Source organism: Meriones unguiculatus, chromosome 10 (genome assembly GCF_030254825.1).
Source record: "Meriones unguiculatus strain TT.TT164.6M chromosome 10, Bangor_MerUng_6.1, whole genome shotgun sequence".
Lineage (NCBI taxonomy): Eukaryota > Metazoa > Chordata > Mammalia > Rodentia > Muridae > Meriones > Meriones unguiculatus.
This window is the reverse complement of record NC_083358.1, coordinates 118,979,757-119,007,738: the sequence shown is the minus strand read 5'-3', so window position 1 is coordinate 119,007,738 and position 27,982 is coordinate 118,979,757. Positions and strand designations below refer to the sequence as shown.

Sequence of the window (27,982 nt, the reverse complement as noted above, 5' to 3'; positions counted from 1 at the left end):
CTGAGCGCCGGCTCCGCGCTCTGTCGCGCATGCGCACTACGCCCTCATGCCGTGCGCGAGGCGGCGGCTGTGCACCGCCATCTTGGCCGGTGGCGGTAAGAACACGCCGCGTGCTGAGACGCCCCTGGGCGCTGCTTGGGCTGCTGCACGCCCCGCCGCGAGGGGATCGTCGTCTCCAGGTACGTGCGTTCGCGGGATGGGCTCGGCGGCCGGCGGCCAGCTCGGGGAGACTGTCGGGGGCTCTCCGAGCGCCCGTGGTTAGGCCTCTCGAGCGGGCACCGCGGCGCGTGGCAGCCGGCGCCAGCTGCACCTCAGGGACCGCCGGGGCGCTCCTCGCGCGCCAGGTCGGCCGTCCCCGCCCCGAGGCCTCTCCGGCTGCCGCGGAAGGTCCCGGAGGCCGTCGCTCGGAGGACCACCCGCCGCTGCCCCTACATCCCCCGCCCCGCCCCGCAGGAAGACGCCCGCCGCACCCCGCGGAGCCCCCTGGCCGCCTCCCACAGTCGGACGGCTGCGTGGCCGCCTGGTTGTGGGACCTCGGAAGATGCGGAGTGAGTCAGGGCGTCTTGCCGCCGTGAAGTCCGTGCTGGTCCCCTCCCAGGCTTGATAGAAATGATGGGCAAGCGGCATTCTGCTTCCCTGCTAGAGCGACGTGTGCTCAGTTGGGACTGGAGTTAGACCGAGAGAATTTCCGAATTGAACGTCTGTCTTGAGGGCTCTGGAGAGGCACTTGGTAGCACTCCGTCATCTTCCCATTAGTGACTTAATCTGTTTTTTCGTTTATTACATCTTAAGCTTCTTGACATCAGGGATAGTGTCTTTATTCAAAATATCTTTAGGTAGCCTCTCTAGGCTCACTACATTTTAGGCATGTAGTCTTTGCTACAAGTGAATGATGGCCAAAGCTTAATTTCTAAACTCCATGAGCTACATAAATATTTTCTCGTTTTTGATGGTAAAATTGGCAACTAAGGAATAACTGTCAAAACAGCTTTTATTGATTTACCCTTTCTTCCGAGGCACTACTAACTAGGGGGTCAGGATAGTATTATTTGTGTTGTAACCAGTGATCTTGTATGATGAAAGTACTTATCCTTTGTCTTTTTGTATCCCCAAATGTTTTTTGATAAAATCTTCCTCTTCAAGTTTTTCTGTTCAAGTTCTTTATGTTGGAAAGAAGGGAACTCCTTTTTTTCTAATTCTTGGAAATACTATGCAAGTTGAACAAATACGTAGTTTATACTATGTAACAGTTATGAATTACTCTTAATTGTAAAATAATTTATTTTATTATGTAAGTCAGCTTTATTAGTCACTTTTAGTATGTTTCTGTTCCCCATAAATATTGTGAATTATGGACTCTTGTTTTTTTTTTTTAATAATTTGAAAGTTTATATAGTTTTAGTTGCTTCACAAAAATAAAGATCGACATAAGCAATTTCACAGTAAAAGATTTATTTATCTCTGAAAAGGAGCTTATTCACCGGATAATTTGTAGAAAAGCACTTTTTATTTGTATTGGAATGCATGGTGTACAGTTTAGCTTGTTTGCTAAAAGAGTAAACTTAGAAAATTATGTGGTTTGGTTTGGGGTTTTAAGTTAGCTTTTAAGGTAAAGTGAAATCATTTAGTTTCTTTTAACTTAGGAGACTGGATCACTTTTTAAAGAAATGACCTTGTTTGTCAGCACAGCTCTGTTAAGATTTTGTTCTTCATTGATCTAGCCTAGCTTGCTCCTTTCCAAACAGACTAAGCAGAACATTTACAAGTGTGAAAGGAAGTGATCTGATAGTCTGTAAGTGATGAAAATATTTGGGTCTGAGAGGAAAGCCTGTTTCGTAGGAGGAAGAGGAAATAGTCTAGGAAGAGGAAATAGCATTGAGGAGCAAGATTGTTTTTGTCCCTCTGAATCTCATCATATTAATGGCTATGTTGGCTATAGATCACAGAAAAATATCTTTGCAAATGGATAGTCTTGGCTTTCAGTTTCTTCATTGAGTATTGAAATAAGCTAGAGTATGAAGGATTTACTGTTAGGATTTAGTCACATGAGGGAGTTAATGGCAATACACTAAACAGTATTATAAGGATTATCAAATTTGCTTTGATCTTAATTTTCTATAGTATATTCAAGACTTAGAAAAGTCTTTAAAACATAGTACATTGCTACCACATAAAAACCTGGTCAGTAGCATGATGATTACAGCTCTACTTAATATTTGCCCTTTTCAGAAGTAGTCATTATAGTCAGTTGGATAAGAAAATGAGTTAATCATTTGTTTGGAGGACGAAAACAGAAAAACCTATAAAGAGTCACTAGATGTGAGGAAGATCTTTCTAGCTAGTAAGAAAGGTAGATGGTTGTGTGTGTGTGTGTGTGTGTGTGTGTGTGTGTGTGTGTTCTCATACATAGTCTGTCTTATAGGTTTATATTTATACAGTGGTATCAGTATTAATTATTGACACTTTATCTAATTTTTTAATCTGTCATATGTAAGTTTTTCATACTTGCTGTTTAATTTTCCTTATGTTTTTCCCAAAAGAACTTGCTTTGGTTTATATGGCTTATTTTTACTAAGAGATGAAATTTACATATATATATAAATTTCAGAAGGATTAAATTTTTAAATATGAACTCTTTTATTATAAAAATGGTTATGTTGTATTTGGTTGGGTCTTTTGTGAGTTAGTGTTTTTGAGTATTTTCTCATGCATATATATTAAGTAGATTTCTAAGTATTTTTGTGGTATTTTAAGTGGCACCTATTTTTCTATTTTCATTCTGTAAAATTTTGTTTTCTCAACTGAATAGATTATTTCTATTTTTTTAATTGTCTAAATGAACATAGAAACTTCATGATTGTGTCCTCCCTTTATGCCCATAAATTATTTCTCTTTATATTATATAGAATTTTCTATAATTTTGTTCATTTTTCTTTAATAGAAGAGCTGGATATTCTTTGTTACAATTATGGCAGACAAATTAACGAGAATTGCTATTGTCAACCATGACAAATGCAAACCTAAGAAATGTCGACAGGAGTGCAAAAAGAGTTGCCCTGTGGTTCGAATGGGTAAGTGGATCTATTGGCCATGTAAGGGTAGAGAGCGGCTGTGGGAAAAAGCAGACTGGTGGGAAAGTTTTGTAGGGGTTTGAACAGAAACCTAGGTTCTTTTTTTCTTCAAGACAGGGTTTCTCTGTGTAGCCTTGGCTGTCCTGGACTCGCTTTGTAGACCAGGCTGGCCTCAAACTCAGAGATCCGCCTGCCTCCGCCTCCCGAGTGCCGGGATCACAGTGTGTACCACCGCACCCGGCTAGCAGACCCTGGTCGATTCTTTGAACTACAAAGGTGAGAGATTTAGAGTTCTAAACTTACTGCCTTGTGACTAAGTGGTCGTTTTAAAAGAAATTATAGAATGTCACTGTTGAGACATTCACTAAATGTAAAGTCAACCCCAGAGTTAACTGCAATCCCAGCTTTTCTACAAAATTCTTAAATTAAGTCACAATTCTTAAATTGCCAGATCTTTACATTAGATATTTTCATCTTGAAACCGAAAAATAAACTTAAGCATAATGACAGTGATTTTGTCGTATTGCTGGATTTTCAGGATTAAGTAAATGTAGTAATTGGGAGGTAACAGGCTGGTGGTGGTCTTTGGTGTTATAGTAAGCAGTGGCCTCCAGGCTTACCAGATCAGAAGAAAGACTTTAAATGTAATCTGTCAGTGACTCCTGCTGAATTTTGCATGTGTGCTATAAAACTGCATAGCTTTTTGTAGTTTTGTTTACCTAGCCGAAATACTTTATTCCCATCTATGGTGTACCTTTCTAAGACATGCTTTTTTTTTTTTTTTTTTTTTTTTTATGAACTCTGGGATTGCATCCAAAGCACCAAAAATAAATTGAAGTTAGCTTAAACATAATGTTTCAAGGTTTACCATATTTTTGCTGGTATTAGATAAGCAAAATATATTGGCCATTTGTTTATTGCCTGATAAAAATACATAGTTCATAAACCCAGCTATTTAATTCAGAATCTATCACTAAATACTTAGGTCATTGTCATTGAAACGTTTATGTGAGACTTTGGAAACAGCATTTTCTGACTAGCAATCTTAAAAGTATTCTCATAGATAAAAGGAAATTATTTTTCTTTGCCAGGAAAATTATGCATAGAGGTTACACCCCAGAGCAAAATAGCATGGATTTCTGAAACTCTTTGTATTGGTTGTGGTATTTGTATTAAGGTAAGTGATGATGTTTACTTGTTGAGTCGAAAATAGAATCTGAAATTTTTAAAAAAGATAAAAGTATAGGGCAAATAATTAAAAATAAGTTTAAGAAAACTATTCTTTCTTAAATATTCTTTTAAAATATTCTTAGAACAGTATTATTGCTTTTTTTAAGTTAATGAAACCACCCTGTCCAACCTGGAACTTACTCTTAGACCAGCCTGGCCTACCCCTCAGAAATTTGTCTGACTCTGCCTAACGAGTGCCGGGTGATGACCTGTGTCATCACCACCCAGCTACTTTTTTACTTTTATTTATTTTGTGCATGTGTGTGCACGTGTGTGCAAGCGCACATGTGCTCATGTTTGGGTACACCTGTGCCCTACTGTGCGTGTGGAGGTTGGAGGACAATATGCAGGTATCAGTTCTTCCATAATGTAGGTACCAGGGATCAGACCCAGATTACCAGACTTGGTGACAAGTACCTTTACCTACTGTGCCATCTTGTTAGCCCCCAAACCAAAACTTATTTTATTTATTTGGGAGTTCCATTGAACTTTGATGATGGTTTGCATCTGAGCCCTCTGTTTCTTTTGATGGCATCGAAGGTAAGCACTGTGAGGAGAGATGCTCAGAGTGTTGGACATAGTTAGGGCAGGGACTCCACAGTAACTTCTTTCCTCTTGTTCTTGCTGGGTGAATAGTTCAGGATTCCTGACTCCTCAGAGAGCATGTGGACTATGAGGTCCATCAGATTCAGAGTCATGGCTGCAAATGAGCTTGGCATAGTGGTTGTTGAGACCAGTGTAAGCCCCATCATCAGAGATGAAAGAAAGGGTGTTGGTATTAAGTCACAGGAGACAGCCTGGCCATCATCATAGCCCAGCATAGATGTGCTTTAGGGCTCCCTCTAATGTCTGTTTACTACCTTCTTGGTGTCATATTGTTAGCTTTCTTCAGATGTCAAGTCAGATCTACCACGGACACTCTGGGCTTCCTATTCAACTCTGGGGATCTTTCCCAAAGCCTGGGTGGAGCCAGTAGATGCAGAGATGTTCTGGGCAAATCCCTGCCGTCATCATAGTTTCCCATAGGGGCCATAGTCTTCTTGGCAATGATGGCATAGACAGTAGTCCAGAGTCCCTCAGTAATACCAAAGTTGTCATGAATGACCTTGGCCAGGAGGGGCAGTGTCCTAAGGAAACATTACTGACGATCTTGAGTAAGTTATTCATCCGTATCAGGGTTGACACCCATCACAGACATGAGGCATCAGCAGAGATGACGGTCTTTTCAGCTCCATCCTTTAAGTGGGCTCCAGCCTTCTCGACGGTAATGAAGGTGTCACTGGACCCTAGGCAGCAGCATGTGCCTATTGGTGTTAGTAGATTACACTCCTCTAAGGTGGTGGTGGCCTTCATATCAATGACAGCTTTCCCATCCCAGCCTTGACTGTGCTCTGGAAAGTGCCATGGAATAAATTGGATAGCCTGTAGTTGAGCTCAGAGATCACTGATAGCAACAGCGTCCACATTGCCAGAGTTGAAGGCAGACATGCAGCCCCGGCACCCAGTGTGGCCAGATTTGTTCACGCCAACCTTCACCACCATGTTTCAGGGACAAGGCTGGCACTGCATAAGAAGGTGCATCTGTCTCTGGACCTGGGAGGAGCAGAGCCCCAAAGTACACCTTTAAGAAGTGGGTCAGTGAGATGCCCTGGAAGAAAAAGGCACTTTCCCAACAAGTCTGTGACCTGTGTTCACACTGAGACAGCCACTGCGCTGTGGAGAGAAGCAGCTCCACAGATGTGTCCTCTAACCTCCATGAAATGCACCGTGGCACACACACTGTCTAGAGGTCTTGGCTCAGCATTCTTTTTTGGTCTTTTGAAACAGGGTTTCTTAGTGTAGCCCTGGCTGTCCTGGAATTTACTCTGTAGACCAGGCTGGCCTTGAACTCACAGAGATCCACCTGCCTCTGTCTCTGCCTTTCAAGTGCTAGGATTCAAAATGTGCGCAAATCACTGCCCAGCATAATAAAATTTTTAAAACAAGTAATTGTCATATACAGCTTGGTAAAAATATTTCTAAATAGATTATTTCTCTATATTTAGCTTTTTATTATACAAGAAATTTGTAGTGACTTTTTTCCAGAATATTTTGGAGATAAAATATAATAGACATAACAGTTTTTCAAGTATATTTATTTCATTTATTTTTGTTTTGAGACAGCTCTGTGTAGCTCCACCTGGCCTGGAATTTGTTGTGAACTCAGAGATCCATCTATCTTTGCCTCCCAGAGCTGGGATGAAGGGTGTGTATCATCACACCTGTCCCAAGTCTATTAAAGTTTAAATTTATTACTCTCAAGTAAAAATACAACTTAAGAAATCTTAAATTTAATGTAAAAAAGCTTAACCATATCTTATATATGCATCTATTGTATTTCTATAATTTGAAGCATCTTTCATTACATTGAATAATTGACTTTTCAGCTTTTGAGTAGTAAATTTCCAACTTTAGCTTGTAAGAGGGATTTAGCCACTGATCTGCAAAGTTTTTTTTACAGGTAATATAAAAAGTAACTTCACCAGAGTATGCATACATCTCTATAAATTGTTCCTATAAGCCATGGGTGTTTTATATTGGCTTTTGAAAGCCCATTCAAGTAGCCAGAAAAGTTAAATAGGTTCTGAAAATGTTTTCTCTTACTTTGAAAAATGTAAGCAGGAAATAATATTCCTAGAAAATAATTACTTAATCATGTCTGCCTGCTTGTATGCTAGGTTTTAGGAATCTAATGTGAACATTACAGTATCATTTTTTAATTTTCTTTTTGACGCTGTAAGAAAATAATATTCCAAATTTTTTAGATATGCATTTGAATGCCTAGAAGCAGTAATTAAATAAACTGTTGGTGCTCAGGGAGAAGGTAATAGAGGCGCCCTGAGCACTGCAACCTGCATTGTCTGTGAACGGTGTGGACTCTTTTCCTTTCCATGCCACAGAGCGGTTTAACAGCACCTGTAGCCCCCTCACAGGCATTTCATACACACGGATGAGAAGAGGAGAGTAGAAGACATAGTTGTAAAAATTCAGCAGTATTTAGAAAACAAAATAATTATTATTAATTTATAAATTATAATTTCTTGTGTTCTCAGTTTGAAATGAAGATTCTCTAAATTCTCTTTGAATCCATTCCCTAAGCTCACTGAACTCTATCATTGTCTATACTTTAGAGATACTTGTCTAGCCACATTACCATTGCTATTTTTTTCTTTAGTGTATATGTGCATGCATGGGTAGGTGTGCATATGGAGCCAGAAATGAAAAGTAAGGTGTCCTTCTTGATTCCATCCCACAATGTTTTTTTGGTTTTTTTCTTAAGACAGGGTTTCTCTGTAGCCTTGGCTGACCTTGCTGTGTAGACCAGGCTAACCTCAAACTGAGAGATCTGCCTGCCTCTGCCTCCCGAGTGCTGGGATTAAAGGCGTGCGCCACTACTGTGCAGCTCGCTATTTATTTAATTTAATTTAAGAGAGGGTCTGTCACTAAACCTGGGCCTTACTAGCCTGGCTAGACCGACTGGCCAGCAAGCCCCATAGATCCTCCTGTTTCCACCTTCAGCTCTGAGATTGTAGTAACCCGCTGCCACACTTGGCTTTTTTACATGATTCCTGGGGCTTTATCCAAATTCAGTGTTAAACCCCCTGAGCTGTCTCCCCAGCCCACACAATACCACCATTCATAGTGACTTTCTTATACCTGCATTCTTGTTCTGTGGACATTATCTGATAGTCAAATACTCTATTGTTTTTCTATTGATGTTTTCTTTTATTATATTAATTCACTTAGTACTGAAACTTAAAAGTTATTTATTATACAGTAGTCTACCTGCATGTGTGCCTACACAGCAGAAGAGGGCACCAGATCTCACTATAGATGGTTGTGAGCCACCATGTGTTCCTGGGAATTGAACTCAGGACCTTTGGAAGAACAGACAGTGCTCTTAACCTCTGAGCCATCTGTCCAGCCCTGAAACATTTTTAATATAGGAGGATAAGTTATAACAGAAAAGCATTGAGCTTTGATCCAATATATAAGCTGTCAGCAGGATACAAGTAGCCCTCTACCCCAAATGATATGATCCATACATCTCGTGGAGGAAAGAAACAGACAGAGTAGGACGGGAATAATTTAAGGAAAAGAAAACATCTGAAAGTATTGAGCAAAAATTAAGTATCTAGGTCGTATCAGTCGTGAAGAATATTAAATTGGTCAATATAGCTATAATATTCAAGGAACTTGGTTATTTTTAAGTGAATAAGGTAAAAATTATATCTCATATTTGTAAAACTTATGCTTGGAAGATTTCAATAAAAATATTCTTAATCTATTTTGTAACTTAATATGTTATTCTTTATTTTAAATAACAGAAATGCCCTTTTGGCGCCTTATCAATTGTCAATTTGCCAAGCAACTTGGAAAAAGAAACAACACATCGATATTGCGCCAATGCCTTCAAGCTTCACAGGTATATTCCCCTGTACTTCCGTCAAGGGTGAAATCCCCTTAAGAGTTTTCAGGGAAGGGGAAGGAAATTATATTGCCCAGCTACCAGAGAGCAGTAGAATATTATAAACTGCAAGATTTTATGTCAGCAGTTCCTGGGCATGGTGGCTCAGGCCTTTAATCCCAGCACTCAGGAGGGTTTCTGGAGCTCAAGGCTGCCCTTCTCTGTACAGTGAGCTTAGGGCCTGCCAAGGCTACCTTAGTGAGATCCTGTCTCAAAACAAACAAAAAATGTCAGCAGTTCATTCTGGTTAATATTAGAATTAATTTCTGAGGAACTTTAAAGCTACAGATGTCTAGGCTCTTAACCCAGTTGAGTTATGTCATGAAGATACAGAAATTAGATATCTGGAGGTAAAAATTACAAATATTTCTAAATATCACAACTAACAATCACCATTGTTTATAATACCCCTATCCCCCAAATAATCTTTAAAGAAACTTGCTTTGATTTTATTTATCCACTAACCTTATGTCCCACAGAAAAGGTTATACTGATTTGGGCCTACATTAAATCACTAGATCCAAGTCAGGTGTGGTGGTACACGCCTGTAATCCCAGTACTCAGGGAGGAAGAGGTTGGCAGATCACTGTGAGTTCAAGGCCAGCCTGGTCTACAAAGTGAGTCTAGGACAGCCAAGGCTACACAGAGAAGCCCTGTCTCAAAACCCCAAAAAGAGAAACAAACAAAAAAAATCACTAGATCCTTAATGCCTTTTTTTTTTTTTTTTTTTTCATCCAGGGTGGGGCAGAGTTGGTTTTGAGACTGGGTTTCTCTGAGTGTATATGATATGCAGATGCTTTAAAATAACATCATTTTGTTGTAGACCTTCTGTCTAATGCCAAGGTGGTTTTTTTTCTTCCTTTATTCTAATAGATTGCCTATCCCTCGCCCAGGTGAAGTTTTGGGATTAGTTGGAACTAACGGTATTGGAAAGTCAACTGCATTAAAAATTTTAGCAGGAAAGCAAAAGCCAAACCTTGGAAAGTATGACGTATGTATTAAAGGTTATAAAAATATGTAAAATATGTCTGGGTTTTTATGAGGTTTTTTTTGTTTGTTTGTTTGTTTGTTTTTGAGAAGAGAAATGAGAACATTTTTAATGTTCTTATTTTTAAGTTAATTTGTAGAGTTCACTTCCGACATGTTGTATGGGCCAAGTTTGGTTTGTTTTAGTTTTGTTTTTAAGACATACTCTTATTATATAGCTTCAGATGACCTTGAACTCAAAAATCCTCTTGACTCAGCCTCCCAATACTGGTTGACACAACCATGTACAGATTTCTTTTTTTTTTTATTGTTGTCATTTGTTTTGGGGTTGTGGGGTACGGTACGTGCGTGTGTGTGGGTGTCAGGTCTCATATTCTATCCTTTATAAAGTAAAATCTGTTAGTGTTGCTGAACTGAAAATTCATAGTTCCCTTAACCTTTGAAATTAGTATGCCTTGATTTGAAACTAAGTCTACCTCCAATCTTAAATTAGAAGAAGTCCTTTATTTACATGTATGTTTGATTTTTATTTAGGATTTATCCTTTTTGTATTTTTATGTTAAACTTGGCTAAATATTGTATATATTTCTAGGATCCACCTGATTGGCAAGAGATTTTGACTTACTTCCGTGGGTCTGAATTACAAAATTACTTCACCAAGATTCTAGAAGATGACCTAAAAGCCATTATCAAACCTCAATATGTAGACCAGATTCCCAAGGCTGCAAAGGTCAGTTTATTTCTAGAGAGAATTATATACTATAGATTTTTGGTAGGAGGATAAAAGTTCTATTAAAATAGACTTTACTTTGTGACTTCTTAATACGAAAGGAAAATAGTTGATAATTTTCTGTTATAACAGGGCACTGTGGGGTCTATTTTGGACCGAAAAGATGAAACAAAGACACAGGCAATTGTATGTCAGCAGCTTGGTAAGTATTTGAGTACATGCTTTTAATAAACTGCATTTGGGTCATAATACTCTTTATGTGAGTTGCTAAATTTATGAGGAAAGCTTTAGTAGTTATTTTATTGTTAGACTATACAGCTTTAAAGTGGAATATCATTCAAACCTAGAGTAATGACATACAGTATGTGCATTTTGCCTAGAAGAGGTGAAGTGAAATTTATAACATTGAACACAGTGCTTCTGATTATTCTTTGTAGATTTAACTCACCTTAAAGAACGAAATGTCGAAGATCTTTCAGGAGGAGAGTTGCAGAGATTTGCTTGTGCTGTCGTTTGCATACAAAAAGCTGATATGTAGGTTGCTTTACACTTTCATGTATCTTAATCTTTGTGAGTTGTAATGCTAATTCAGCACTAATCTTGAAAGGAATAATGAGTAAAGATATTTAAGGGTATGATTTTGAGGTAGTATGTTTAAGCTACCTCAAACATGTATTTCCATGATCCACTTTCCCTGTAATCAGTCCCACGGTGGGGAAATCATTTGCTTTTATGAGTGGTAATTTATGCCTTAAAATTTTTAAAACTTAAGTTTTACATCCAGGTCAGTAACTATCTAAATATCTCAAGTAAAAGATGGTCTTTAAGCTGTGATATTCTATGCATGAGAAACTGTCTGCTTTAAAGCCTCTGGACTTGAGCCTATTAACACAGTGGCTCTTTGGGGCCAGCAGGATGGTTCGTCTGAATAGAGGCCTGCCACCAAGCCCTACCTACTGCATGAGTTCAGTTTCCCAGGCCCACATGGTAGAGAGAGAACCAGTTCAGGCAAGGTTTTCTTTGGCCTCTTCATGCAGGCAGTGGCACCCCCAACACACACAAAATAAATACAATTTAAGAACAAAAAGGAAAGGGTTCATCAAAGTACTTTAGACTCTGTATCAGGATATTTTTTTATGAGAAGGTACCAATTAATAAGGTACCAGTCTATCTTTCAAAGCTCTCCTCAAATTTGTAGATGTACCTTTCTGCTTCTTGTAATTATTTTCCTCTCCTGAACAAAATACAGTTTTATCATTACAGGAACATCCTTTCATTGGGGCATGAAATTTTTCATTCTGTTAAATCAGAAACATTGTTGTGCTACTTAAAAAGACTATATAAGGTGGAATTATGTTATTTAAACTTAACAGTTGCTTTTTTTTTCTTAGTTTTATGTTTGATGAACCTTCCAGTTACCTCGATGTCAAGCAACGTTTAAAGGCAGCCATTACTATTCGATCTCTAATAAATCCAGATAGGTAAGTAGGAGCCAGTGCATTTCTGTGTTCTTCTAGTGAGGGGATTTACAAGTGTTTAAAGATTAAACATAGTCTTGTTTTTCATCTTGGTCATTTTGTGCAAGATTCGCAATCTCACTGAAAAAAAGTTCTTAGGAACTTCTGTGATGCAGGCACAGTATCATGTGTTAAATACAGTGCTTTTTTCAGTTTCCAAACTTTCTTAATTCCTTATTCCCCTTGATACTTCTGGTAACTTTATTGGGTCATTAGGCAGAATTCACATTTTGCACTTGAAGGAAGCATATGATATAAAAGGCTTGTTATTCAATGATGCAGTCTTGAAACTTTTAGCCCTATAATGTGTAGAAACAATGCATTTGGGAGGAGGATTATGACTTCAACTCTAATTGTATAAAAAACTCTACAAGTTAAGAGGAGCATGAGCTGAGTGCTCAGAAAGAACAATAAACACCCATCCCTAAACTTAGTCAGCATTCATAGCAAGATAGCATCTTGCATACTGAAAGAACCTCTAAAACTGTAGGAACTTGATGAACAAATGTTCAAAAGCCCAAACAAATCCAAAAGTTAAAAGTATGGAGGGTTAGGGAGAAGGATCAATTTATAATGTGATTTCCTTGCAAGCATGAGGACTTGAGTTCAGTTCCCAGAATCTAAGAAAAGGCTCAAGCACAGTAATACATATGTATGTGTAATCTCAGTACTGAGGAAACTAAGGCAAAAAGATCCCTGGGTTTTCCAGTCAGCCAGTCAATGAGTTCTGGGATCAGTGAAAGATCCTGTCAAAAAGTGAGATAGAGAAGCAATTTAAAAAGATACAGATATTTGCCTTTGTCCTCCATGAGTATGTACACATGTGTACATAACCACAAACAACCACACACACATTAAAAAAAAAAGGCTTGCACAAACATACACACAGCAACATTAACAACTCTCTGAACTAATTAGATGAGTTAGGAAAACTCAGCTTCACAGTTAGTGGGTATAACTGAGAAAGTGGCACTAAAATATAATGGAAGATTTGAAACATGGTGAATTTGGTAAGAAGACTATTTAGTTGTGCTTTAACAGTTTGAAAAACCGACAAGTAGGTAAGATGTCTGAGCAGGTAACATCACTTGCTGCCTAAGGCTGACAACAAGCAGTTTAGTCCCTAGAACCCATGTAGAATGAATAGAGAGAATCAGCTCCATGAAGTTCCCTCTAATTTCTGCATTCTCTCCATGGCATCTGCACACGTACTCACAATGGCCATAATTCTGATGGCATTTTTGTTTCTGTTGTTTTGCTCTGGGGTTTTAGTTTGGTTTGGTTTTTGAAGACAGGGTTTTTCTATATATCCCTGGCTGGAACTTGCTTTATAGACCAGCTCTGCCTCTGCCCAAGTGCTGAGATTAAAGGCATGAACCACTATGTCTAGCAATGACTTTTATTTACAGGCATTTAGATCATGGCTGATAAACTTTCAGGATTGATAAAACACTCAATTCCTCAAACAAGTCCAACAGAGGATTAATAACACCTAGGTGCTTCAGATTGAACCTAAGAGATTATTGGTGGAATCTTCTTTTTTTTCTCTCATACATTACAATTCCAACCTCAGTTTCTCCTCCATCTACTCCTCCCAGTACTTCCTCCCATGTCATCTCTTGCCCAGATCCACTCCTCCATTTCCCTTCTAAGAAAAGTACTGCACTAAAAAGCTGGTCCTCTGGACATGACCTAACAAGTTACAGTAAGACTAGACACAAACACTCATATCAAGGATGGATGAGGCAGCCCAGTAGGAGGAAAAGAGTCCCAGGTGCAGGCAAGTGTTAAAAACACCCCCACTTCAGAAGTCCCACAAGAACACCAAGCTGCACAACCATCAGTTATATGCAGAAGACCTATGTGACTGTGGTTGCTGGTCCAGTCTTTGTGAGCTGGTATGATTAGTTGATTTTGTAGTCCGTGTTCTCTTGGTGTCCTCTACCCCTCTGGCTTCTCCTTCCCCTCTTCTGTGGGGTTCTCCTGGTTCTGCCTGGTATTTGGATATAGGTCTTTGCATCTGCACCCATTCATTGCTGGATGAAGCATCTCTGCTTCATTGACAATTATGCGAGCCTCTAGTCTACAAGGATAGCAGGATATCATTAAGAATCCCCTCCCCCAGTTGTGTTTGGTTGGGATGTCCTGTCTCTCGTTCCTGGCCATGTCAGGGTCAGACTTGGGCTCAAGTTGGACCAGTCATTGCTTGTCCACTCCCACATATGATGGGCCACCATTACCCCAGCACATCTGGCAGCAGAACAGATTGGAGGTTTTGTGGCTGGGTTGATGTCTCAGTCCCATGCTAAGGTACTTTGCCTGGTTACACAAGATGTCCAGTTCAGGCTCAAACTCAAGACTTTGCTAGAGTTACTCTCATGGACTCAAGGTACTTTCCATTGCACTAGGTTTCTACATTCCCCCAGCTCCAGTTGTCTGTCCCAGTACTCTCTCCTTTTGTCCTTCCCTCTCCCACCTGATCCCTCTTGCTTCCATCCCCACCAGCCCCCAGTCCACATGCAAAAACTACTCTTATTTCCTGTTTCCAGGGAGATCCATGCACACACACACACATACGTCTTGAGTACTTCCTGTTACTTAGTGTCTCTGGGTCTGTATTGTAGCATGATTATCCTTTACTTAACAGCTCATATCTACCTGTAAGTGATTACATAACCGTATTTGTCTTTCTGGATCTGAGTTACCTCATTCAGGATGATCTTTTGTAGTTCCATCATTTGCCTGCAAATTTTATGATGTCATTATTTTTAATAGTTGAGTAATACCTCATTGTGTAAATGTACTACATTTTCTTTATCCATTCCTCAGTTGAGGGATATCTAGGTTGTTTCCAGTTTCTGCCTATTACGAATAAAGCTGCTATGAACATGGTTGAGCAAGTATTCTTGTAATGTGGTAGTGTCTTTTGGGTATATGCCCAGGAGTGGTGTAGCTGCGTCTTGAGGTAGAGCTATTCCTAATTTTTTTGAGATATCGCCAAATTGATTTCCAAAGTGGCTAAGTTTGCACTTTCACAAGCAATGGAGGAGTGTTAACCTTGCTTCACACCATCACTTGAGGTTTTTTGGTTTGACTGGGTTTAGTATTTTCAAGAAAGGTTTTCTCTGTACAGCCTTGACTGTCCTGGAACTCACTTTGTATAGACCAGGTTGGCCCCGAACTCAGAGATGCACCTGTGTCTGCCTCCCAAGTGCTGGGATTAAAGGCATGTGCCAATACACCCAGCTATGTACCCCATTTGTAAATTGGATTATTTGGTTTGTTGCTGTCTAATTTCTTGAGTTCTGAATACGTTTGGATATCAGTTCTTTGTCAGGTGTGGAGTTGGTAAAGATCTTTTCTCATTCTGTAGGCGATCCTTTTGTTCTATTGACAGTGTCCTTTGTCTTACAGAAGCATTTTAGTGTCATGAAGGTCCCATTTATTATTGTTCTACTGATGCTACTGGTATTCTGTTCAGGAAGTTGTCTCCTGTTAGTTCAGTTTTATGTTGAGGTCTTTGATCCACTTGGACTTGAGTTTTTTGCAGGGTGGGAGATAAGGATCTGTTTGCATTCTTCTACATGCTGACATCTAGTTAGAGCATTATCCTTTGTTGAATATTCTTTCTTTGTCATATAGTATATTTCTGGCTTTGTCATATCTTGTAATTCTCAACACTAAAATGACCATAAGCATGTGGGTTTACATCGGGGCCTTTGATTTGATACCATTGAACAACCTGTATCATGTGGTTTTTATTAATACAACTCTTGTAGTTTGGTTTGAAATCAGGGATGGTTATACCTCTGCATGGCTTTTTTTTTTGTACAGGATTGTTTTGGCTATCCTGGGTTTTTTGTTTTTCCATATACAGTTGAGTATTTTCCTATTAGTAGAGTCTTAATTGTCCAAACAACCATACTTTTTACTTCATCCCCACAATTGGGCATTATAACACATGCTTGAGCAATTTAGAGAATCTTTGGGAAATAACAGTATAAAAACATAACCCTCATATTTTAGAACTTGCTAGTATGGTAAAGAAAATACATGTGTATGCCGGTCTTAAAAGATAAAGAACCAGATGACTAAGTAGTTCTTAATATAAGCTCCTTTTAGTCATAGATTGTATCATCTTTCATCTCTGATTTATAAGTATTAAATAATGCAACTTTAATAAAAGAAGAGCTAAAAGAAAAGTAATCCAGCCTGGTGTGGTAGTATATGCCTTTAATCCCAGCACTCACGGAAGCAGAGGTGGGCAAATCTCTGTGAGTTTGAGGTCAGCTTGATTTACTGAGCGAGTCCAGGACAGCCAAGGTTACACAGAGAAACCCTATACAAAAAAAAAAAAAGATTTTACAACTTTTTTTAAATATGAGAGAGGCTAACACCTTAATTGTAATAGTGATAGCTTGTTAAGGCAAATTCACTCAACCAAACAGAAAACAGTAGGTAAAATACTTCTGTGGATATACCAATCTCTGTGTATTGGTGAGTTAAAGTCATCCATGTGTAATGATAGGTTGATGTTAAGCAGCTACAGGAAGTATATCCATTCTGAAACTGTCAAAACATGCATTCAGTCAGCCTTTAATGAAGTAGGTCATACCCTCCAAGAAACAGTAAGGAGTTCAAAATAGAAAGGGTGAACTTTTTTGTTTTTTTTGTTTTTTTTTTGTTTTGTGGGGGGGAGTGTTTCCTGAAACAAGGTTTCTCTGTATAACAGTACTGGCTGTCCTGGAACTCACTGAGATCTGCCTGCCTCTGCCTCCCAATTGCTAAGATTACAGACATTTCCACCACACCCAACTAAACTGGAACTTTTAATTGTATATATTATCTCTACTTTTACAGCACAGATTTCTTAGTTGGGTACGCAGATTGTTTTCTTCCTAAAACATCAGAACATTTGACTTTTAAGTTAGTTCTATTTGAATTAAAAAAAAAAAAGGCAAGAGATATCATTAAGAAAAATTCATTTGCATGTTAGGAAAGGTATTCCTACAGTAAGATTTGAACTAGATTATAGTACAAACTGAGTGGGATTTTAATGGGTGAAAATGTTGGCAGGTGACTGCTTAGGAAGGAATGGCCTTTAATCACACAAAATAAATGTGTTATTAGGGGGTAGACATGAGTTTTAATTTTTTTCTGCATATAAACATAACAGTAAGAGACATGAAATTTTAAAAGCTCTTGAAAGTGAAAATATTTTGTGAGAGATTCTGTTTATACAAATGAGAACTTTATCTGTATAGGAAGCTGATGCCTTAAGTTGGTATTTGAAACACGTGGAAAATACGTGGGTGTGAGAATAAAGTACTGCATAAAAATTTATGACTACGGTATGTTTGATCATCTTAGTCAGATTTACCCTGAGGGAAACAAATTAAATTATGAACATCAATAATAAGCTTTGTATAAAATGTTTTATGGCTTTACTACATTTTTATACTTTTTTTAATTCTGTCTTTCTAAAATTTGTGACTATAGGAGAAAGATATTTGTAGAGTCTTGGCTAATGATGTGATGTTAAATTTAAAATAAAAGTCTGCTTTGCTTTTCAGATACATCATTGTGGTGGAGCATGACCTCAGTGTGCTAGACTATCTCTCTGACTTCATCTGCTGTTTATATGGTGTGCCGAGTGCTTACGGCGTTGTCACTATGCCTTTTAGTGTAAGAGAAGGTAACTCGGAACCCATCCCATGATGCTTTATGTGTATTGCTGTTGATGAGAGTGCTGTGGGTGGCTCTTGCATTTATGTGAAAATAGGGGGTGGAAAGATGGCTTAGAGGTTACGGCTGTTCTTCCAAAGGGCCTGAGTTCAGTTCCCAGCGACCACACGGTGGCCCACAGCCATCTGTAATGAGATCTGGCACCTCTTCTGGCCTGCAGGCACACCTGCAAGCAGAACAGTGTATACATAAATAATAAAGAAATCTTTAAAAAATTATAATTTTTGTGATACTTAGGTTTCCTAAAAATCTAATAAGATTGATGTTTGTAAATAAAATAAATAATTTTGAAAATAAATTTACATTGTATCAGTCTCCATAAAAAAAAATTGACAGTTTCTAGAATTTATAAAAAGTATATGAATATTTTAGTTTAAAATGTGACAAAGGAATTTTTGTAACTTTCCTGTTTATATATTTAAGATGAGTAGCTATGTATTTCAAGAAAAACTTGGTGAGGTTGTCCCAGTTTTCTTGCCAGTAGACTTTTCTTCCATTTTGATTTTCGAGACAGGGTTTCCCTATGTGGGCTTGGCTTCTAGGAACTCACCCTGTAGACCAGGCTGGCCTTAAACTCACACAATCCTGGGATTTAGGGCTTGCAGCACCATGCAGCTGGCTATTAGAGACTGAAACAACTGCAGTGGTAGCACACGCCTTTCATCCCAGCACTTGGAGGCAGAGGCATGTGGATCTCACTGCATTTGAGGCCAGCCTCATCTACAGAGTGAGTTCCAGGACAGCGAAGGTTACACAGAGGAACCCTGTCTCAAAGTAAAACAACCATATACTCTAGAGTGGCCTCAAACTCAGCAGTCTTGTGTGCTGAGATTTCTGAGTGTTAGTGTTTCAGGAGTGTGGCACATTCTGTTCAGAAGCACTAGTTAATGCTTATCGCTAACAAGTACTCCTGAGCACCTGCTGTGTACCTCACAGTAGAGTCAGGACGATGTCTGCGTATGCCAGCAGTCCGTTTTGAGCGTCCCTGCGTAAATGCTAGGTCAGCATAGTGACCCTGCTGAGGTGTCAGCAGTGAAATGAGAGGCTGCACTGCATCCTTCCCGCTCCATTTCAGCTATCACGCTGTGCGTGCGGGCATGCTCTGCACTGTACAAACGCTGTCCCTAGGACTTGTTTTCAGGTTGGCAGGATAGCTAGCACACAAGGAACGTAGAGACCACACTGGTTTTGTTGTTGTTGCTTTGTTTTTTAATCAAAGTCCCTTGCTTTTTTCATTGGGAAAATGAAGCACTTAGACAAAGTTTTCTTCACCAAAGTTTTTTATTTTAATTTTATAACTTTATGCTTTCACTTCTAAATACTTCAAGAATGGAAATTCATCAACTGTATGACTATCTCAGATAAAGCAATACTCACTACTTAAAATTGCTTATTTTAAAGTATTGCTAAAGTATTTTGTGTCAGTTGCATACCTAAACCCATTCTCAAATACAACAAAGTGACTTTTTAGTTTTCATTTGTTTATTTGCCTTGTGTGAACATGTATATGGAGGGGGGACATGTGCATACAGAGTGTTCGTATGTAGGTCAAAGAACAATTTACAGAGCTGTTATCTTGCATGCTGTGGAGTCCTAGCATGGAGACAAACAGACCCCCAAAATAACCATTTTAATATAAGCATACTTTCAAAATGATGTCCTGTTTCGCATAGATTGTCATAGTGGTGAAACTTATACTGGGAAAAGGGAGTCGTTTTGGTTTTGGTGGTAGAAAAATGGATTTTCTGAGGCAAGGCCTCAAAGTCTAGCAGTCTTGCTTTGGCAGGGTTTCTCTGTGTAGCCTTGGCTGTCCTAAACTCACTTTGTAGACCAGGCTGGCCTCAAACTCAGGGCAATCGGCCTGTCTGCCTCACTGAGTGCTGGGATAAAGGCATACACTGTCACACCCGGCTTGCCTCCGCCTACTAACTGAGAATTCTAGCTGTTGAGTTATAGGCATCAGCCACTATGCCCAGCAAGATTTCATTGTTGAAACACACACACAAAAGTGTTTATTTTTGCTTATATGTGGGCTTAATATTAACAAAGGTATAAAGTATACATGAATTCTCAAAAATCATAGTCTAATGATTTTAGGTTATTTTAGATATATTTTCTGTAGATCTTTACTAATCTGTTGGCATTTCCCCCACAGGCATAAACATATTTTTGGATGGCTATGTTCCAACAGAGAACCTGAGGTTCAGGGATGCATCGCTTGTTTTTAAGGTAGCTGAGACAGCAAATGAAGAAGAAGTTAAGAAGATGTGTATGTATAAATACCCTGGGATGAAGAAAAAGATGGGAGAGTTCGAGTTAGCCATCGTGGCTGGAGAGTTCACAGATTCTGAAATCATGGTGATGCTGGGGGAAAACGGTGAGCCCTCACTCTGGAGGTGAAAGTCACCTGTGTTTGTGGGGAACTGACTCAGGGCTGCCATCTGAGTGTGAATCCAAATTGATTGTTTTTAACTTCACATTTTTGCGGTATTTGCTAATTTAGTCTTGCTGTTGTTCAAAAAGGTTAATATTTCTTACTTCATTATTTTCATTAAAAATATGCAGCATTTTGCCATGAAAATGAGGCAGTTGCTCATTCTGCAAAAGGACTAGAAGAAATAGACAGTTGGTGACTTACTGATACCAGGTGTAAAAGCTTTCCTTGGACACTTATATTTGGAATTTTTCTTATTTGAAATTCTGAGAGCTCTGACTATGTTCATAAATAGATTTGTTACTTATATTTTCAATATTAAGTTGTCACTGTAAGAAGACTCTGACTACTAAATATCTAGTATTGCTTTTAGGATTTAAAGGTAATAGAAACTGTAGAAGGTTTTTTGGTTTGTCTTGGTTTGGTTTTTGGTTTTTTGAGACAGGGTTTCTGTGTAGCCCTGGCTGTCTGGGAACTTGCTCTGTAGACCAGGCTGGCTTCGAACTCCCAGAAATCCGCCTGCCTCTGCCTCCTGAGCGCTGGGATTACAGGTGTGTGCCACCAGGCCCAGCTAGAAGATACTTTGAGATTTGTAGTGACTCGGGCTTCCCTAAACATTTTTGATTGGGTTACAGTTTTTTGCACTAGCTACGAGTAGCAATTTGCATCATAAAATAGCCTATACTGCCTTTAACAAACTGATAACTAAAATGAGTATCTTTTTTTAAAACTATCAGAAAACTTGTGTGGACTAGCCGTTTATTAAAATGGACTGGTCTCATTCCTCCTGGTAAGTTTAGGCTACTACTTGACAGATTGAAGGGATTGTTTTTCTCCGTAACTGTTACATAACATCTTCGAAACAGATTTCTCAGATTAGAACAAGTAGGAAATTATGTTTAATTTTGGAATGTGAAGTTTAATTTTGTTTTTGTTACTATTGTTTAATTTTGTTTTGTTACAGGTACAGGTAAAACCACATTTATCAGGATGCTTGCTGGAAGGCTTAAGCCTGATGAAGGAGGTACTGTTATAAACATCACCTTTTTACTCTATCCTACAAAGAAAACTGGGCAGTTTTTATGTCATATGTACTTGTATTGTTTTGCAGGAGAAGTACCAGTGCTAAATGTCAGTTATAAGCCACAGAAAATCAGTCCCAAATCAACAGTGAGTCATCATTTTAATTTAATTTGGGTATTAAAATGTGCATATATGTACATATGTATGTATACCTTTAGTCTTTCATGTTTAACTGAGGTAAGGGACTGAGTTTAATCTCCATCACACACAAAAATAAAATACTAAAAATCTTAGTCATATTAGCTTCTAATAGCTTCAAGCTGGGCTGGAATCTACTGTAAAATACAAATATTTGAAATTCTCAGTCTGCCTGGCCATGGCCCAAGTGCTGGAGTTCATTGGGTGTATACCACCACATCTGGCTCTGGATATAACGTTAAGATCGCTTTTTTTTTTACAAAGCTAATGTGAGCCTTTACTCAAAAGCAAACATTCTTAGCTGTTAAGGAAATGCAGATCAAACATGGTGAACACCAATTTACAACCTCTAGGATGACTAAACCAAAAATCCAAAAGACGGGCACAAGTATTGGTGACAGTGTGAAGAGATTGGATGCTGCCTGTTGCTGTTGGGAATGTAAAAGTACAGCCACTTTGTTTGAAAACAGTCAGATAATTTTTGTAGGAGAGAGTTATAAACACCAGCAATTCTACTCACTAGCATATAAGTGAGCAATGTATGCACCTTAGTACCAGAACCTACGCATATATAGTCATAGCAATTAATATTTATCTATCCAGAAGGTAGAAAAAAACAAGTATCTGTCAGCTGATGAATGATACATTATTTAATATATTCTTAGAATATAAGGTTATTCATCCTTAGGGAAATAATCCTGGTAAGTGGCTTCAGGTATCAAACTTGAAAATGTTATGCTGAAGCAATGATGTCCTTTAATTTCTGAAAGTATTGTATTGAATTGGAGGGAAGCGGTGTTTGGTGTTTGATGGGTTGGTTGATTGGTTTGGTTTGGTTCGGTTTGATGTTTTGAGACAAGATTTTTCTTTGTAGCCTTGGCTGTCCTAGACTTGCTTTGTAGATCAGACTGGCCTGGAACTCTCAGAGGTCCACCAGCCTATGCCTCTCCAAGTGCTGGGATTAAAGGCATACACCACCACGCCCAGCTCTGTATTGAGCTTCTTAATTACTATATGTTCAGCACCACAACACTGACCCTGTTACACATTTCAGTTTACCTTCATTAGTATTTTACACAGTCTATACGTTCTCACACTTGGCTTTGTTCTGAATAGCAAGTAAAAGCCCTTTTAGGATTCAGCTAAGAATAAGATGGTGCATTGTGTGCCTACAGATTATCCAAGATACATAATCTCACTTTGGCATCTAGAATTATTCCTGCTTTTAATTATTTCTCCCCTGAAACATCTACTTTCTGCTTTTAGATTGTAAGAGTATTTTTTGCCTTTTTGCTTATGTACGTGATTCCTCTTTAATAGAAAGCCTCAAGACCTGAGTGAGATGGTGAGTGGGCATTAAAACTAGACCGGCCAGGAGTAGTGATGCAGCCGGCCATCAATGCCAGCATTCGGAGGCAGAGGCAGGCAGCTACCTGAGTTGGAGGCAGTTGGTTGGCTACATAGTGAGACTCTGTCTCTGAAGAAGGGAAAAAAATAAAATTGATATAAATTGGTGGCATTTTTATTTCATTTTAGTCTGAAGTTTAGTACTGAAATTCATAAACAGAAAAAGTTCTTTCCTAGTAATTTATCATTTAAATATTTTTTTAATTTAAAACCAGGGAAGTGTTCGCCAGTTGCTACATGAAAAGATCAGAGATGCTTACACTCATCCACAGTTTGTAACTGATGTGATGAAGCCCCTACAAATTGAAAACATCATTGATCAAGAGGTACTGTATATAACCTGTTATCCTTACAGATCTGTATGCATCATTTTCCAGACTTTGATTTTCGGCTGTCTTCATTGTTTTACTGAACTTTTTTCCAATTAGGTGCAGACGTTGTCTGGTGGTGAACTTCAGCGAGTAGCTTTAGCTCTTTGTCTGGGCAAGCCTGCTGACGTCTATTTAATTGATGAACCCTCTGCATATTTGGATTCTGAACAAAGGTTAATGGCAGCTCGGGTTGTCAAACGGTAAATGTCTTACTTCTGGAATATAATTTTTGATTGTGTGCTGGCACACACAATGTTTAATAAAACATTGAATGTTTTGTGGCTTAAAAACTATGAAAGGTTTGCATATTGTTGTGTTCCAGTTTCATTCTCCATGCAAAGAAGACAGCTTTTGTTGTAGAACATGACTTCATCATGGCCACCTACCTAGCAGATCGCGTCATCGTTTTTGATGGAGTTCCATCTAAGAACACAGTTGCAAACAGGTAAAATGCTTTGTAAAATGTAGGTTCTGACAATTGGAAAACTTCACATTCTAAATTTCCAGTAAGCTCATGAACATTATAGTCCTATCACTTTCTTCTTTGAAGAAGTTAGCTGCCAAGTCCGTTTCTTATTTTGTCCCACACGCTGGTTATTCTTAGATAATACTGCACCAGGCCTGATAGCAGTTTGACCCAGGTAGATAATCTTACAGAGCCTTAGACCTTTTCTACCAGTTGAACTTTCTCTAGTTGATTATTTATACTTCAGAAAAAATACTGGTTTTATAGATTAATTCTTTAAAAACTTAATTTTTGTACAGAATAAAATCCAAAGAATTACATGACTTGCCCAAAAACATAGTTATAAGTAGATGCCAAATATTTGACATTGACCTACAATTTGTTGGGGTTTTTTTTTAATGATTTATTTATTTTTATGTGCTTGGGGTTTTGGTCGTTTGTTTGTTTGTCTGTTTTTGCATGCACGCGTGTCTGTGAGGGTGTCAGATCCCCTCACTGGAGGTACAGACGTTTATGAGTTGCTGTGTGGGTGCTGAGAATTAAACCTGGTTCTTCTGGAAGAGCTGCCGGAACTCTTAACTGCTGAGCCATCTCTTCAGCCCCCAACCACCACAGTATCAGTGTATTGTTTTAACCTTCTCTTACTGTTCTTACTAGATCTAGATACCGCAGGGAAACTGAAAAGTCAGGTCTGTCTATGATATATTATTTTACCATTAGTGCTAACCCAACATTGAGTTGTACCTTAAAATCACCAATATACAAACACATTTTGAGCCCATAAATCACTATTTTATTTAGTTCTCACACAAAATTTTTTTTATGTTAGAGAAGGAAGGTCATGTTGTTATTTGAATAATTCAACAAATAAAAGTACCAGCCAGGCATGGTGGTGCACAACTTTAATCCCAGCAGGAGAAGTTAAGAAGCTGGTGGATTTCTGTAAGATCAAGGACAACCTGGCTTAAGCAGTATGTTCCAAGACATGAGCTCTATATAAGACCCTATCTCAAAAGAACAAATTCATCTCAGAATTCCTTTATTTTCATATTAAATTTTATCATTAATTATTGAGAGTATATAAAGTATAAATTTCAGGAAATCTTTTCAATATGTAAATTTTATTTCTTGGCTAATCATCTTATACATTTGAAGAAGGCTTTAAAATGTTCCATGTTTTTGCTTGTTATTTAGCCAATTTAAAAATTATTCTGGGGTTCTGGAGAGATGGCTCAAGGGATTCACAGCACTTGCTTAGAAGACCCAGGTTCATTTCCTACACCCACAGGATGACTCACAACATTGTGTATCTCTAAATAGGTCTTTTCAAAACAAATCTTCTTGGCTATAAAAGATGAACACACAAAACGGTTTTAATGAAAACTTACTTTTAGTGATACTCTGGGTATACAGCAATAATTCGGTGTAAACTGCTTCCCTAACATGATACAAAGCCCTGCTTTCTACCTGGGATTCTGGGGGGAAAATCAGTAAATACTTTCTCAATGTTTCTTTAACATCAGAAATATAGATCATACTGCATTTGTACAGAAATTGATCATTTGCTTACTGATGGGGACTAGTGTGAGCCTTCGTGCTTGCCTGAGAGGAAGAGTCCATGGAGATTCTTGATACTTAAAATCTAATGAAAATTGTTTTCCCCTAGTCCTCAAACTCTTTTGGCTGGCATGAACAAGTTTCTGTCTCAGCTCGAAATTACATTCAGAAGAGACCCCAACAACTACAGACCACGAATAAACAAACTTAATTCAATCAAGGTATGTACGTAACTCCTACCATGATAAACATACGTCTTTTTCTTGAAAATCTACACTGTATCATATTGACCCTCAGGAGTTTGTGGGGTTTTTATTTTTCAATTTTCATGCTCTTGTTGCAAGGCAACAGCTGTAATGTGTTTGGTGCTCTTGTTCATGAATCTGTGCTGAGTGCCACTTAGCACTGTTGAATCTGCCACATGTGGGGGCACGCGCCATTAGTCCCAACACTGGGGTGCAAAGGCAGGTGGGTCTCTGTTGGAGGCTAGCCTGGTCTACAGAGAGTGCCAGGCCTACAAAGTGGGGCCTTGTCTCTGGAAGAGTAAAGCTTCTTGAAGAAGCCGCACTATGTGCCATTGAAAGTAGATTTATGGAATTTTGTTAATGAAGTTTTATTTTTTTAATACTTTAAACCAATTTCTCTGTTGTTTGGTTTTTTCAAGACAGGGTTAAAATAAACATTCTCCTTTGCTTGGTAAGCCGCTCCTATATATTGAGTCATTTAGATAGTCATAGAGCATAATCCTGAGAAGATAAGCAGATAGATAAATGAACTGTTACTGGCCATTCTAGAAACAGTTTTGAGAAAGTCTGCTTTAAGTATACCTTTTATAATATGCAGCTCTCTAGCTGACAAAATGCTGTCTTGCACCAGGAGCTTAAAGCTGAAATCTAAGTTTCCCCAAGAATGTTTTTAGTATACAACAAATTTCCTCCATGTAAAGCATCTCTAGAGAGACCATGCTGAGCTGTGAGCTGCTCTGATAGATAAGCACTGCTTCATCTGACTTCTCTTGCTTCTCTTTTATTTTCTAGGATGTGGAACAAAAGAAGAGTGGAAACTACTTTTTCTTGGATGATTAGATTGAATCTGAGATTATCAATAAGCCATTTACCGGGATTTTTATTATATAAAACTTTAATCAGGTTTTATGGCCCCACATACTCTGGAGCTTGAAGTATGATTTTCTTAATGTGACATCAAAAGCCAGTTGTCTTGTAAATTGTTGTTTAAAAACTATTCTGTGCATACCACACTAAAATGGAGACATTTCAAATACATGAGTTACCTCCAGCTTTACATGCTCTGTGGGGAGATTTTCAGTTGTGTCATATTCATTACCAGATAACTTACCAGTGTTGCCCGCCCTTAACATCTTGGAGGAAATGTGCACTTACTGTCTGCTAAGTGCGCTAGTATAGTGAGATTGCCTTCTTCTAAGAGCCGGCCGGAGAGTGTGCTGCTGAGGTCAGGGTTATATTTGCTGTTTGTTCACAGTCTGTGCACTCTATCGGTGTGTCGCTTCCAAGGAACGCTGTTTGCTACAAGCACCGTTGTTGGAAGACGGACGTTTGTGACCAACTTGTGCATTGTTTGTAATGGGCTTTTTGGTGCTTTTGAACATCTGTCAAAAATTATTTCAGTACCCTTATTTTTTTTTTCAGTTTTTACATTCTATAAGATTTTATAACATTCAAAGTAATGTTACTTTGTAAACATAAATTTATATAATCACTGAACAAGTTGCGGGCCCATTTCTGAAGAATATTTGCTACCTATAGAACTCTAGGCTTGGGCGGGGACATCTTCCGTCAGTGAAGTGCGAGCTCTACACCGTGAGGACCATATTTTAGAGGCAGTGGGAGACTCTAATACTAGTTCTGGGGTCTGAAGACACGCAAATCCCTAGAGCTCACTGGCCGGCCGGCCTAACCGAATCCAAGTGCCATGCTCAGTAGAAGGTCCTGTCTCAAGAAGTTCATTAAGAAGACACCTATCAAACCTCTGGCCCCAGCATACCGACATGAACCCACACACAACCCTACAAATAACCAAGTCTTTATAGTTGGTGCCTACGTATCTGGATGTTGGGGTTTCATTTTTAGTTTTATTCTGAGACGGAATGTCCTGTAGGCCAAGCCTCAAAATTACATATCCAAGAAAAACCTTGAATTTCTGAGCCCACTAACACAGGCTTGGATTATACAGTGCGGAGGATCAAACCCGGGGCTTTGTGCATGCTAGGCAAGCACTGTAACAACTGAGGTACATCCTCAGCCCTAAATATTTATAGACTACAGATTTTTTTCTGTTGAGCAACCAAGGGCAACCTTAAACAACTTCTCCAGTGAGTACAGGAAAAAGCAATATGAGTATCCATTGCTGCAGTACATATTCATTTGTCAGTTTTAGATACAAAGGACATTATCCCAACCCTTACTGATATCCTGAACTGGAATTATGAGGAAGATGGATTGCAATGAATAATGGGGCAGGCAAAACAGGAAAATTAGAAATTATTTGACAAGACTTAGAACTTTAAATGATAGATGTTGACTAATTTGTAAACAATGATAGAAAATTTGTTTTGACTGGACCCCATTAGGCCTTCTAAAAATGACTTTATATGAATAATCTATAAATACATAACTTGTAAAAGAATGCAAATATACAGAAGTATATGGAATAAAAAAATTTTTCCCTTCGTCATTCTTTGAGATTAACAGTGTTTGATCA

General features: G+C 38.6%; 1 protein-coding gene across 1 annotated transcript; it reads left to right on the top strand.

Moving 5' to 3' along the window:
- Positions 1 to 25: 25 nt before the first annotated feature.
- On the top strand, positions 26 to 27,955 carry Abce1 (ATP binding cassette subfamily E member 1). Its single transcript, XM_021635637.2, has 18 exons — positions 26 to 179; positions 2,942 to 3,071; positions 4,163 to 4,248; positions 8,669 to 8,766; positions 9,682 to 9,799; positions 10,388 to 10,525; positions 10,658 to 10,727; positions 10,963 to 11,059; positions 11,917 to 12,006; positions 17,616 to 17,737; positions 19,943 to 20,164; positions 21,186 to 21,245; positions 21,333 to 21,391; positions 23,065 to 23,175; positions 23,278 to 23,420; positions 23,543 to 23,665; positions 25,353 to 25,464; positions 26,281 to 27,955. The coding sequence occupies exons 1-18, from the start codon at positions 30 to 32 to the stop codon at positions 26,326 to 26,328; spliced, it is 1,977 nt and encodes a 658-aa protein (XP_021491312.1). The 5' UTR covers positions 26 to 29; the 3' UTR covers positions 26,329 to 27,955.
- Positions 27,956 to 27,982: the final 27 nt, after the last annotated feature.

What these genes read in the sequence shown, in the direction of transcription:
- Abce1 (XM_021635637.2), top strand. Translation starts at nt 30, where the DNA reads ATGCGCACTACGCCCTCATGCCGTGCGCGAGGCGGCGGCTGTGCACCG. An exon ending in AATTGTATGTCAGCAGCTTG is followed by an intron (nt 10,728 to 10,962) that starts GTAAGTATTTGA and finishes TATTCTTTGTAG; the next exon opens with ATTTAACTCACCTTAAAGAA. An exon ending in AAAACATCATTGATCAAGAG is followed by an intron (nt 23,176 to 23,277) that starts GTACTGTATATA and finishes TTTTCCAATTAG; the next exon opens with GTGCAGACGTTGTCTGGTGG.